This window comes from Neolamprologus brichardi, chromosome 15 (assembly GCF_056152115.1).
Source record: "Neolamprologus brichardi isolate AB-2024 chromosome 15, ASM5615211v1, whole genome shotgun sequence".
NCBI lineage: Eukaryota > Metazoa > Chordata > Actinopteri > Cichliformes > Cichlidae > Neolamprologus > Neolamprologus brichardi.
The window spans coordinates 30,675,539-30,688,076 of NC_142118.1; the positions used below are offsets into that span (position 1 = coordinate 30,675,539).

At 44.1% G+C, this 12,538-nt stretch overlaps 1 protein-coding gene and 1 pseudogene across 4 annotated transcripts in view; both read right to left on the reverse strand.

The window, feature by feature from the left end:
• The window catches only part of ankrd6b (ankyrin repeat domain 6b), a 60,541-nt gene that overhangs the window by 18,844 nt on the left and 29,159 nt on the right, over positions 1-12,538 (reverse strand). For all 4 annotated transcript variants that reach the window (XM_087852655.1, XM_087852654.1, XM_087852656.1 and 1 more), the window contains 3 exons: positions 4,574-4,672; positions 1,616-1,714; positions 1,091-1,189 (listed from right to left, as the gene is read on the reverse strand). In XM_087852655.1, the coding sequence (XP_087708781.1) occupies positions 1,091-1,189; positions 1,616-1,714; positions 4,574-4,672 (297 nt within the window). The remainder of the gene's footprint in view (positions 1-1,090; positions 1,190-1,615; positions 1,715-4,573; positions 4,673-12,538) is intronic.
• LOC148098574 (uncharacterized) lies at positions 8,329-9,452 on the reverse strand (annotated as a pseudogene).

The window sequence follows — 12,538 nt, forward strand, 5'->3', positions numbered from 1 at the left end:
CAAGGAACTTAGGAAAATTTAGGGCTTAAATACACAAGCTGATGATGATGATAAGAGACAGGAGAGTACACAGCTGAACTAAATCTAACTAATGACACATGGGAAGTAGAACCAAACATAATACACTAAGGCTACCTTCACACTGCAGGTCTTAATGCTCAATTCAGATTTTTTGATCAAATCCATTTTTTTTGTCTGCTTGTTCACACTACAAATAAAATGTGACAGCAAACGCGTTCTAGTGTGAACCCTCAAAGCGGCCCGCATGCGCAAAAGAAGACTCTGTTTAGACCCAGACCAAACAGTATTGTTTGACTGATGGCCCTTAACATAAAGACTTGTTTCGGACTTTACGTTTCCCAATTTTGCTTTAAGTTATAAAGTTATTTTGTTATTTATATATGTCCTAATACTGATCCTTATTGCTGTTTTAGAGAGGAGCGGTGCTTCAAAGGATAGTTGCAGATTTCTGTTTGAATCTGCAGATTATACAGTACAAATAAAATGTTCACGTTTTCCAACGTTGTCTTCCCAACAGTTTCACTGGATGGCCAGGAAGCGTTCACGATGTCTTCTCCGGCGCTGATAATTGGCGTCTGTCTTGTGTCAGTGACGTAAAAAACGGATTTAATGTGACATGACCATTCAAACAGCAGTCGCTTTCTAAAACATCAGATATGTATTGGATTCAGTACCACACACGAAAGTGACCTGAGTCGGATTTGAAAATATCGGATTTGTGCCGTTTACACTGTCATACCATGATTGGATATTGGACGCATAGGGTCAGAAAAGTCGAATTTGATGCGCTTTCGTCTGCAATGTGAACGTAGCCAAAGACAGAGGCTAACACAATAAAACAGGAATCAAATGAAAAAAAAAAAACACTCTCAAAGTACAAAGTGAAAACACTGGGTCAACAAACCAGAAACCCTGACAGTACAAGATCTGCATACAAATTAAGAACACCAAACACCTGACAAACACTTCACTGCCAGAGTGGATATTAGATATTAGGGTTCCACAACATGCCAAATTTCATCTCTGAACAGGAACAACTACCAGACACTTGCAAATGCACATAACTTACATGGTTTTTGCTGTCAGGTCTGGATCCACCCAATAACAGAACCTTGGCGCTCTGAGCATGACCATTCTGACATGCAAGGTGGAGAGGTGTATTTCCTGCCTGCAAACAGGAGCAGAGAGAGTATGACATTTACTAGTGTTCCCTGGAGATACTTTTGTTGCAGTGACATATACCATATATTTATATCGTCTTTTTTATGTGGAAGAAGTATTACAGTATAAAAACTGACTCACAGTCCTCAAGCATTCACAGACTGGCTGTATTGACAAAATTTTAAATAACACAGACAAAAACTAAAGACATTTTCTACCAGCGTCCTTAGTAGAAAATGTCTTAATCTATTTTTTTTCCAAGCATAGATTATAGCCTCAGTTTTCTTTTTTGTCTAAAGTTTTTAATTTCAACTATCAAGCATATCTTTCACACTTTAAGATTTTTGTTATATTTGGTTAACTACAACAATATTGATTAGAACTTTCAGCTAATGTATTCAGTGCTGCAATCTCAGGTTAAGCCTAGGTTCACCTTGTTTTTGGTATAAACATTGGCTCCAGCTTTCACCAGCAATTTCACAGATTGAGTGAAGCCATGCCAGGACACCTCATGGAGAGCAGTATTGCCATCCTGACAGAAGACCAAAAGGCAAATGAACAACAAACAGATTGATGTTTACAACTCTGTCAACTCAAATTGAAGAGAAGCTTAATTTGATCAATTTTCAATTTTATTCAATTAAATTTTATTTATGCAGTACCAAATCACAACAACAGCCGCCCCTAAACAGCATAACAGTAGACCCCACATTCATAAGGAAGTCATGAACTCAGGTTGGTTATGAGGGAATTGGAAGGCAAGCACACCGCAAAACTGTAGAACAACAGAATCAACATAGTTGTTATTTCCAGTAGAGGGTCAAGTGATAAAACTGTAAATGCAAGGCTTTAATTTGGAATTTAAAACCAAACTACACCTATCTTTTCATCATTTATAATTGAATATAGACACACCCAGCATATTGCCAAAACTATTGGCTCATCTGCCTTTATAAGCATATGAAGTCAGTTACATTACATTTTACCATCCTAAAGGTCAGGACTCTGTGCTGGCCAGTCAGATTCTTCCACACACAAATTTGTTCCTCCATGTCACTATGCACCTTGCTTGTGCACTGGTGCGCAGTCACAAATAGGGTTAGGAAACAGAAGAGTTGTTAATCTGAGTTGTTAATCTGCCGGTCTATCAATTCTGTTTATTGCTTACACTTGCGCTTACACTACAATCAGCTGATTTCAGTTGATGTGTGGGAGGACGAAATAGCGGCACAGTCTACAGTGTGGATATGGGTATTGCTTTGGTAAAAAGTGCAAACTGCGTCTATAACAGAAGACTGCAGTCATAGAAACAACAATGATACTGCACAGCACTTTCAAGTTCCCAGGCCTCTGGTAGAGGACCCGAGTTTGCCATTCAGACTGGAGAAGTGTAGATGGATGGTAACAAAGACAGAAAAGCTAGTCAGAACCAAAAGGATTGCACAACTAGAAGGCAACACTGCAGACATTTGGGATAACTTTAAGTACCTTGGAATCCCAAAGCAACGGTGATAAGGCTACTAACAAAGTAGCAACCACCAAATACCTGCACAGAGTAAGGCAAGTCCAGAGGAGTCAGCTGAACGAGAAGAACAACATCCAGGCAATCAACACCTACATGCTGCTAGCACATCGCTGCTGGATTAATAAGGTGGCCAAAGAAGGAGATAGAAGCCACTGACAAGAAATTTCCTTATCATGCATGGAGGGTTTCAACTAATGGTGCAACGGATCACGGTTGATCCATAATCCGAACTGATCTCACTCCACGGTTCGTCACGCACGTGATCCGAAGATTCGAAAAAGAAGAAAAAAGTATGTGTATGGTGCACGTGGTCAGTCTGTCAAGCGATAGCTATGGTCAGCGCTAGCGGTCCAAGTGGAGGAGCAGAAGAGTTTGCGGTATTTAAGCAGCCCTTTGCTGCCCAATCTGACCAGGCTAAAGCTATTACAAAAGCTATTGGGGTGTTTAGCTGCAGACGGGAGGCTGTATTCTGTTGTGCAAAACAAGGGGTTTAAACTAGTCAACGCGTTAGTTAACGCATTGACGCCGTGCAGCCCCACGCACAGGAAGATCCGCTGTAACTAGTTAATGGAGATTTGCCGCGTCAATGCAGTTATGGCATTAATGTCATTTTAACGAGATTTACGCTGACAGCACTAGTTTAAACTATGATGAACGTGCTTGAGCCACGCTATGACATTCCATCGCGCGTACACTTCAGTGACAAGATCGCTCCAAGCGTGTATGAGTAGGAAAAGTTTAAAGTTATGACTGAGCTGTCCCAGGCATCTTCTGTTGCCCTAACTACAAATGGGTGGATCTCCAGGGCAACGGAAAGCTACGTGACCATGACCGGTCATTATATCACAGCGGAGTGGTAGATAGAAAGCCTTGTACTGTCCTATATTGCATCTTAATTTGTTTTTATATAATTGCGTGGAATGATTCTTGAGTTGAATGTTTTTTAATAGGCAAAAAATACTTAAATAAGTCTTCTTTTTTTTCTGCTGATCCGAAAATTGATCTGATCCGTGAGGAAAAAAACGTGATCTGATCCGAACCGTAAGACTTTTGATCAGTTGCACCACTAGTTTCAACCCACGTCCAGCACCATTAGACTGTATGCTAAATGGAAAGAAAGTAGATTTTCAGAACCACTATCCAGAATGAAACAACACAAATCCATTAGAAAGAGTACATCAGAAAGATGAACACAACGAATAACGTGCATATTGACTATCTCAGGCAGCAGAAACACAAGAAAGAAAAGGAGCAAGAAGAGGAACCATCATGGAAGGACAGGCCCCTGGACAGCATGTACCAGCAGTAGATAAAAGAAGTGGTTGATATTGGAGGTCTCTTCTGCCAAAAAACCCCCCAAAAAGTTCTTCTTCCCACCATTGTTAAAAGTTGCTTTGTGGGGGAATTTTCAGATTTCTGGAATTTTGTCTCTAACCTTACTATATAAAACATCTTGAGGTGACTGTTGTTGTGAATTGCAATTATACATAAAAAATGTACTAAACGGAATTCATTTTGGATCAGACCAAACTAAAAAGTCTGAAAGTAGGAAGCAAAAAAGTAACTTAACAGTAAATATGAAGACAGTCAACTTTTTTAAATACTGCTTTGCAGCTTGTCGATATTAAAATACTAAACTCATGACTACAGAACAGTTTAAAAAATATATAAATATTTGTAAACATTTATGCACAGAACAAAGCCACTGTATATTTGTATATTCAGTCTCCAAATTTTGACCATTTAAGTTTATGACTTGATGTGTAGTTCTACAGAAAAACCAAAAGCAAAAAAGTCCAGTTGTAAAGAGGTTCACAGAAAGCAGTTTATTAAATATGTATCTGAAATTATAGTAAATGATCATACCTTGTCCTGTCTGTCCAGTGCGCAGCTTTCCTGGATCAGAGCATTGATAATGTCACTGTTTCCCACCACTGCTGCTCTATGTAATGCCGTCTGTTCTCCCTGTCAACAGAAATATAAAGACATAGAACTAACTACTAACACATGGTAACAACACAACACTGATTAACTGCAAAGTGTTTGAGAATCTTGTTACCCCAATTTGCAGTCCTTGCAATGATTCACACACCTCATTCAAATCTATTATTTGAATTTTGTTCAAAGCAATAGGAACTCATATCATTTTAAAATAACAAAACAAGAACATCAAATTTGAAAAATTAACATGCAACCCAGACCCATGAGGGAGGGAGGGATGGATGGCAAGACGGATGAATGGGCGGTCCGTCCATTCATCGTCATCCGTCAATGGATGAAAAGCACGACACAACAGCTATGAACACCATGCAACTGAAATGGAAGACATACCCCATTCCATCAGCTCTGCTTGTTTTACCTTGGGTGTGCAATTGGTTTATTGGCTTTACCATGAGGACTCTACGTGCCTATTACGGAGCCTTCAGTCATAGCCTACCTCCATATGTGTACCCATTGCATTGGGCACTATTGCTACATGCTATGTGGGGTGTGAAGATAAAACAGCTAGCACAAACCCGGGACCCACTAGCTCCTCCTCATTTTCAGAAATCTGGCACTGCTTAGCAATTTTGTTACTCCTACAGGACTTGATTCACAATTTTTAAAGTTACAATATATTTATATCTCTATATATTTATATATATATACACTACTAGTCAAAAGTTTGGAAACACCTTCATTTAATGTTTTTTCTTTATTTTTACCAATTTCTACATTGTAGACACATACTGAGAGTATCAAACAAGATATATGGAATTAACTCTCATCACTCAAGCTCCATTCAAACCACCTACATCTCATCTCCAGCACCAGCGTCTAGACTCCAGGGGGTCCTGCTCTAATCCCCTTCACAGCTGGGGTTCTGTTCTGACAGGACGGGCCAACAGAGTTTAACTGCCAAACATTTATCTGTATTTTGTTCATCAATAAATCATGTCCATTCTTTCTAATGATCTGTCCTTATTGAAGGTCAGTCCATCCAGAAAATTGCTAAAACTTTCAATGTGTCCCGATGTGCAGTTGCAAAAACCATCATGCGCTATAACGAAACTGGCTAACATTAGGACCGCCCCAGGAAAGGAGGACCAAGAGTCACTTTTGATGGTGAGGATAAATTCATCTGAGTCACCAGCCTGAGAAATCGCAAGTTAACAGCACTGGAGAGGGTCGTGCCAGTGGAGAGGCAATGCGTTGTCGCAAAGCTGCGACAGATGGAAAACAGGGTGGACCTTCATTGTGGGTGGAAGACGTAAACAATAAGTGACCGGATTGATTCTGCCATGATTTAATACGGGCCAATAAACCTGTGAGCGAGCTTTTTTTAGATCTTTTAGATGTTTTTAGATTTTTTTTTTAGATCAAGTGATCTTTTGCTTTTAGCTGTACCGAGGTCGAGGCTGGTTCATAGAGGTGATCGAGCATTTGCAGCCGTAGTGCCCAAGGTGTGGAATAATTTACCCCTACACATCAGACAGGCTCCCACTGTCAATCTTTTTAAATCTTATCTTAAAACGCATTTTTATTTACTGGCTTTTAATACAGCATGAGAGTTATCTGTTAATTCATATTTGGTGTTTGCTTTTAATACTCTAAGTTGTTTTATTAGGTATGTTGTATTCTTGTACAGTTATTTTATTATGTATGTTGTATTCTTGTACAGCACTTTGGTCAACGCTCTTGTTGTAATTAAATGTGCTATATAAATAATTAAACTATTAAACTATTTTTGGCTTCGGTACGGAGTTTCAGGTGTCTCGTGGAGAGCCAGACCCAGTTCCCTGGTTGAAATGAATGGCCTGGCCGGTGTCGGCAGCGATGTTGTTTGGTGTATTGAGCATTGCATCAAGAAATAGCAGCCCATGGCTCGATCCAGGCCAGACGACATCAACAGACCAACCGCTGGGCTGCAGGTACTTAAACCTCTGCCTCCTGGTGGTCAAAGATAGGAGGGTGAAAGCCACGATAAATTTCGACCGGTAGAGGAAAAGATGTAGAGGTTGTGAGACAGCTCTGTCCACAACAGCTAGGCCAAAGAGACGGTTGGGTGGAGATGAATCATCTCAAAAAGCGTCCCAGTTGTTGGGCGGCCCCTTCCGCCAGCCCATTAGTCTAAGGGTGGTAGCCAGACCTGAGACTGGAAGAGGCCCCAATCAGACTGCAGAAGACCTTCCAGAAACTAGCGGTGAATCGGGGTCCCCTATCAGAAACGTTAGCCCAGGATGAGAGGAGAGGATGCAGCAGAGACCACGAGAAACTGGATCTACTCCTAGTGGTCCCCGATGGACATGGAAACTGGTTGGGTCTGGAACTGAATGGGGTAGTTGTTGGAGACGGTGTCCGTCTACCAATTGACAGGAATAAATGGTTAACTGGGGTTAGCGAAATGTGGAGTTGAGAAGCTAGATTCAGGTCGATGAAGTTTTCAGCCACCCCTGAGTCCAGGAGAGCCTCAAGAGGGAACCTTTTTTGTTTCAGGTGAAACGTTACCTTAAGCTGGAAATGGGACGGGTCTGAGAAACAGAAGGAGCCAAGTAGGACTCCCCCGCAGTCTACCTGGCCACATTGTTTCCCGGACCTAGAGGACACTTGGGGCGGCTATGTTGGGCCAACCCAGAGTAAGCACAAAGGCCTTCAGGCAAGCATATATTTCTCTCCTCTTTGGATAGCCTGCCCAGCTGCATAGGCTCCTCGGTGGAAAAATTGCTGGTATTAGCAGCTACTCCTTCAGAGGAGGGGGGAGGCGGCGGAGGAGTATCTCTCTGAGACTGGAAGGGTTTAAAGACCCGAGGAGTGTGACGAGGTGGTGACATAACTCGATGATCAATTTTCAAGGCGAAATCTACAGTCTCGTCCAGAGTCTTGGGAGCCTCGCGTACTGCCATCTCATCTCAGATGTAATCCAGCAATCCCGCCATAAAAAATGACTGGAGAGCAGCATCTCCCCAGTTTAACTTAGCAGCCAAAGTACGAAACTCTGACAGGAAATGACACACTAACTGATTAGCCTGACATAAATTAAGTAGATGGGACCCCACCTCCACTTCACTGCAAGGGGGACCCTCCATGAACAGGGCATGATCATTGTAAGCTGGAAACTTGCCATTGTCAATGGCAGATGGCCTGGCCTCCCCCGTCACCTGACCTAAACCCAATCAAGATGGCTTGAGATGAGATGGACTGCAGAGTGAAGGCAAAGGGACCAGCAAGTGTTCAGGATTTCTGGGAGCTCCATTTCAGGTGACTACATCAAGTTTATTGAGAGAATGCTAAGAGTGTGTAAAGCAGTAATCAAAGCAAAGGGTGGCTATTTTGATATCTATGTATCCCCCCCCCCGCTCGCCCCTGCGGGCGGTCAGTCCTTCAAGCTCAGGTCCTCTACCAGAGGCCTGGGAGCTTGAGGGTCCTGCACAGTATCTTAGATGTTCCTAGGACTGCGCTCTTCTGGACAGAGATCTCGATGTTGTTCCTGGGATCTGCTGGAGCCACTTGCCTAGCTTGGGAGTCACTGCACCTAGTGCTCCGATTACCACTGGGACCACCGTTACCTTCACCCTTCACATCTTCTCGAGCTCTTCTCTGAGCCCTTGGTATTTCTTGAGCTTCTCGTGTTCCTCCTTCCTGATGTTGCTGTCATTCGGGACCGCTACATCGATCACTACGGCCGTCTTCTTCTGTTTGCCTACCACCACTATGTCTGGTTGGTTAGCCACCACCATTTTGTCCATCTGTATCTGGAAGTCGCACAGGATCTTAGCTCGGTCATTCTCCACCACCCTTGGGGGAATCTCCTATTTTGACCTCGGGACTTCCAGGTTATACTTGGCACAGATGTTCCTGTACACTATGCTGGTCACTTCGTTATAGCGTTCCATGTATGCCTTGCCTGGTAGCATCTTGCACCCTGCTGTTATGTGCTGGATTGTCTCAGGGGCATCTTTACACACCCTGCACCTGGGGTCTTGCCTGGTGTGATAGACCCCAGCCTCTGTGGATCTTGTGCTCAGAGTTTGTTCCTGTGCTGCCATGATTAGTGCCTCTTTGCGTCTTTAAGTCCAGCTTTGTCCAGCCACTGGTAGGATTTCTGGATATCAGCTACCTCCGCTATCTGCCGGTGGTACATACTGTGCAGGGGTCTGTCCTTCCATGATAGTTCCTCGCCTTCCTCCTCTTTTTTGGGCTTCTGCTGCCTGAGGTATTCACTGAGCACGCTGTCAGTTGGGGCCATCTTCATGATGTATTCGTGGATGTTCATTGTCTCATCCTGTACTGTGGTGCTGACACTCACCAGTCCCTGGCCTCCTTCCTTCGCTTGGGGTGAAACCCTCCATGCATGGTCAGGAGCTTTCTTGTCTTGGCTTCTATCTCCTCCTTTGGCCAGCTTATTATCCCAGCCAGGTACCTGATCACGGGCAGGACGTAGGTATTGATAGCCCAGATCTTGTTCTTACCGTTCAGCTGACTCCCCAGGACTTGCCTGGTGGTTGCAGCTTTCCTAGCGGCCTCTTCATGGTTTCCATTTCCCTGTGGGATGCCCAGGTACTGGTAGCTGTCCTCTACGTCTGCAATGTTGCCTTCTGGTAGTTCCAACCCCTCAGTTCTGACTACCTTCCCTCTCTTTGTTATCATCCGACTACACTTCTCCAGTCCGAACGACATTCTGATGTCATTGCTGTATATCCTGGTGGTGTGGATCAGTGAATCAATGTCTTGTTCACTCTTGGCATACAGCTTGATGTCATCCATGTACAGGAGGTGGCTGACAACTGTTCTATTCTGTAGTCGGGATGTTGCAAAAAACAGCAAGTTGAAGATACAATTCCTTGAGTTATAAAATTCCCTGTCTGAACATCCTTGACATTTTGAGCCAGCTGGTTGAGTGTAAATTAGCAAATTAGCTAGCTACTTAAAAACAAGAGATATTTCAGTTTAAACTTGCAGGTTATTAAAAAAAAACGCCAGCACGGCAGTAACACGCACCAGCCACTCTGGGTTGCTATGGAAACCTAGCCTCCAGTCCTGCCTGCAACGGTGACACCTTCCTACCAGATGTGCTGAACAACTTCTATGCACGGTTTGACGCTCAGTGACGTGTTGGCAAGGAAGTCCACCCACTCCTCACAACGACCAGATTATGTATGTGACCTCGCCTGATGTGAGAAAAACTCTTTAAAGAGTTAACCTACTGAAGACTGCTGCGTCAGATAAAATCCCTGGGAGAGTGCTCAGAGAATGTGCAGACCAGCTGACAGATGTCCTCACTGATATCTTCAACCTCTCTCTGAGCACTGTTGTCATCTCAACGTGCCTCAAGGCCACCCCCTTCATTCCTGTGCCAAAAAAGTACCCAGTGTCCCCAGTGTCCTGCCTCAATGACTATCGTCCCGTTGCACTCATACCAATCATGATAAAGTGCTTTGAGAGGCTCGTCATGAGGGACATTAAGACCCTGCTGCCACCCACACTGGACCCACTGCAGGTTACACTGCACCACTTTACAACTTGCCCTCACCCACCAGGACAATAAAGACACATATGTGTGAATGCTGTTCATAGACTTCAGTTCAGCATTCAACACAATAATTCCTCAGCTTTGGAAAACTGAGCCTGCTGGGCCTGAACACCTCCCTCTGCAACTGGATCCTGGTCTTTCTGACGTAGGTTCACATGTGGGCGATCGTGGCTCAAGAGTTGGCGGTTCGTCTTGTAATCGGAAGGTTGCCGGTTCGAGCCCCAGCTCCGACAGTCTCGGTCATTGTGTCCTTGGGCACAATTTCACCCTTCACCCATTGCCTACTGGTGGTGGTCAGAGGGCCCGGTGGCGTCAGTGTCCGGCAGCCCCTGCCAGTCATTGCGCCCCAGGGCAGCTGTGGCTACAATGTAGCTCGCCATCACCAGTGTGTGAATGTGTGTGTGAATGGGTGGATCACTGAATGTAGTGTAAAGCCCTTTGGGGTCCTTAGGGACTAAGTAAAGCGCTATACAAATACAGGCCATTTACCATTTAGAGACCTCAGACAGTCCGGATCAGTAACAGCATCTCCAACACCACCAAACTGAGCACTGGAGCCCCTTAGGGCTGTGTGCTTAGCCCACTAACCGCTAACTCATGACTGTGCAGCAATGCACAGTTCAAACCAGATCGCCGATGACCCGACTGCGGTGTGTCTTATCAGCAAGAACGATGAGTCAGCATATAGAGGGTATACAGGGTGAAACAGTGGACTGGTTTAGCATCATCAACCTGTCTCTTAACATGGACAAAATAAAAGAGATGGCTGTGGGCAGTTTAGCATGTGTGCACATGCCATACGGCTAAGAGTGGCTGGCTTGGGTTTGAATCCGACCGCATGACATCTGACCCTCTCTCTCTCCCTCCGCGTTCTTGCTCTTAGTTCATTGTGTCTGTCAATAAAGGTGAAAAAGGCCAAAAAACTAATAGATGGTTCTTGAGATCACTGTCCACTTTACATTGATGGATCCTCTGTGGAAATCGGCAAGAGCACTCTCTCCTCCTGGTCAAAAATTGTATTATGCATGTTCCTGGGTATCAGTATCAAATTTGAAATTCTAACCCTGAAATTCAAACAACCCTAGTTCCAACTAATGTTCTTCTTTTTTTTAGGGGGGTCTTTTTGTGTGCTTTTTTTTATATTAGACCAGAGGGTGGGAAGACACAGCAAAAGTCCACAGGTTGGACTTGAACCAGGGACAACTGAACTACACCAGCACTCTAGGTCCTACTAATGTTTACATTTTTGTATATTCCTAAGGGTAATGAGTTACAGTGGGGCAAAAAAGTATTTAGTCAGCCACCGATTGTGCAAGTTCCCCCACTTAAAATGATGACAGAGGTCAGTAATTTGCACCAGAGGTACACTTCAACTGTGAGAGACAGAATGTGAAAAAAAAAATCCATGAATTCACATGGTAGGATTTGTAAAGAATTTATTCGTAAATCAGGGTGGAAAATAAGTATTTGGTCAATAACAAAAATACAACTCAATACTTTGTAACATAACCTTTGTTGGCAATAACAGAGGTCAAACGTTTACTATAGGTCTTTACCAGGTTTGCACACACAGTAGCTGGTATTTTGGCCCATTCCTCCATGCAGATCTTCTCAAGAGCAGTGATGTTTTGGGGCTGTCGCCGAGCAACACGGACTTTCAACTCCCGCCACAGATTTTCTATGGGGTTGAGGTCTGGAGACTGGCTAGGCCACTCCAGGACTTTCAAATGCTTCTTACGGAGCCACTCATTTGTTGCCCGGGCGGTGTGTTTTGGATCATTGTCATGTTGGAAGACCCAGCCTCGTTTCATCTTCAAAGTTCTCACTGATGGAAGGAGGTTTTGGCTCAAAATCTCACGATACTTGGCCCCATTCATTCTGTCCTTAACACGGATCAGTCGTCCTGTCCCCTTGGCAGAAAAACAGCCCCATAGCATGATGTTTCCACCCCCATGCTTCACAGTAGGTATGGTGTTCTTGGGATGCAACTCAGTATTCTTCTTCCTCCAAACACGACGAGTTGAGTTTATACCAAAAAGTTCTACTTTGGTTTCATCTGACCACATGACATTCTCCCAATCCTCTGCTGTATCATCCATGTGCTCTCTGGCAAACTTCAGACGGGCCTGGACATGCACTGGCTTCAGCAGCGGAACACGTCTGGCACTGCGGGATTTGATTCCCTGCCGTTGTAGTGTGTTACTGATGGTGACCTTTGTTACTTTGGTCCCAGCTCTCTGCAGGTCATTCACCAGGTCCCCCCGTGTGGTTCTGGGATCTTTGCTCACCGTTCTCATGATCATTTTGACCCCACGGGATGA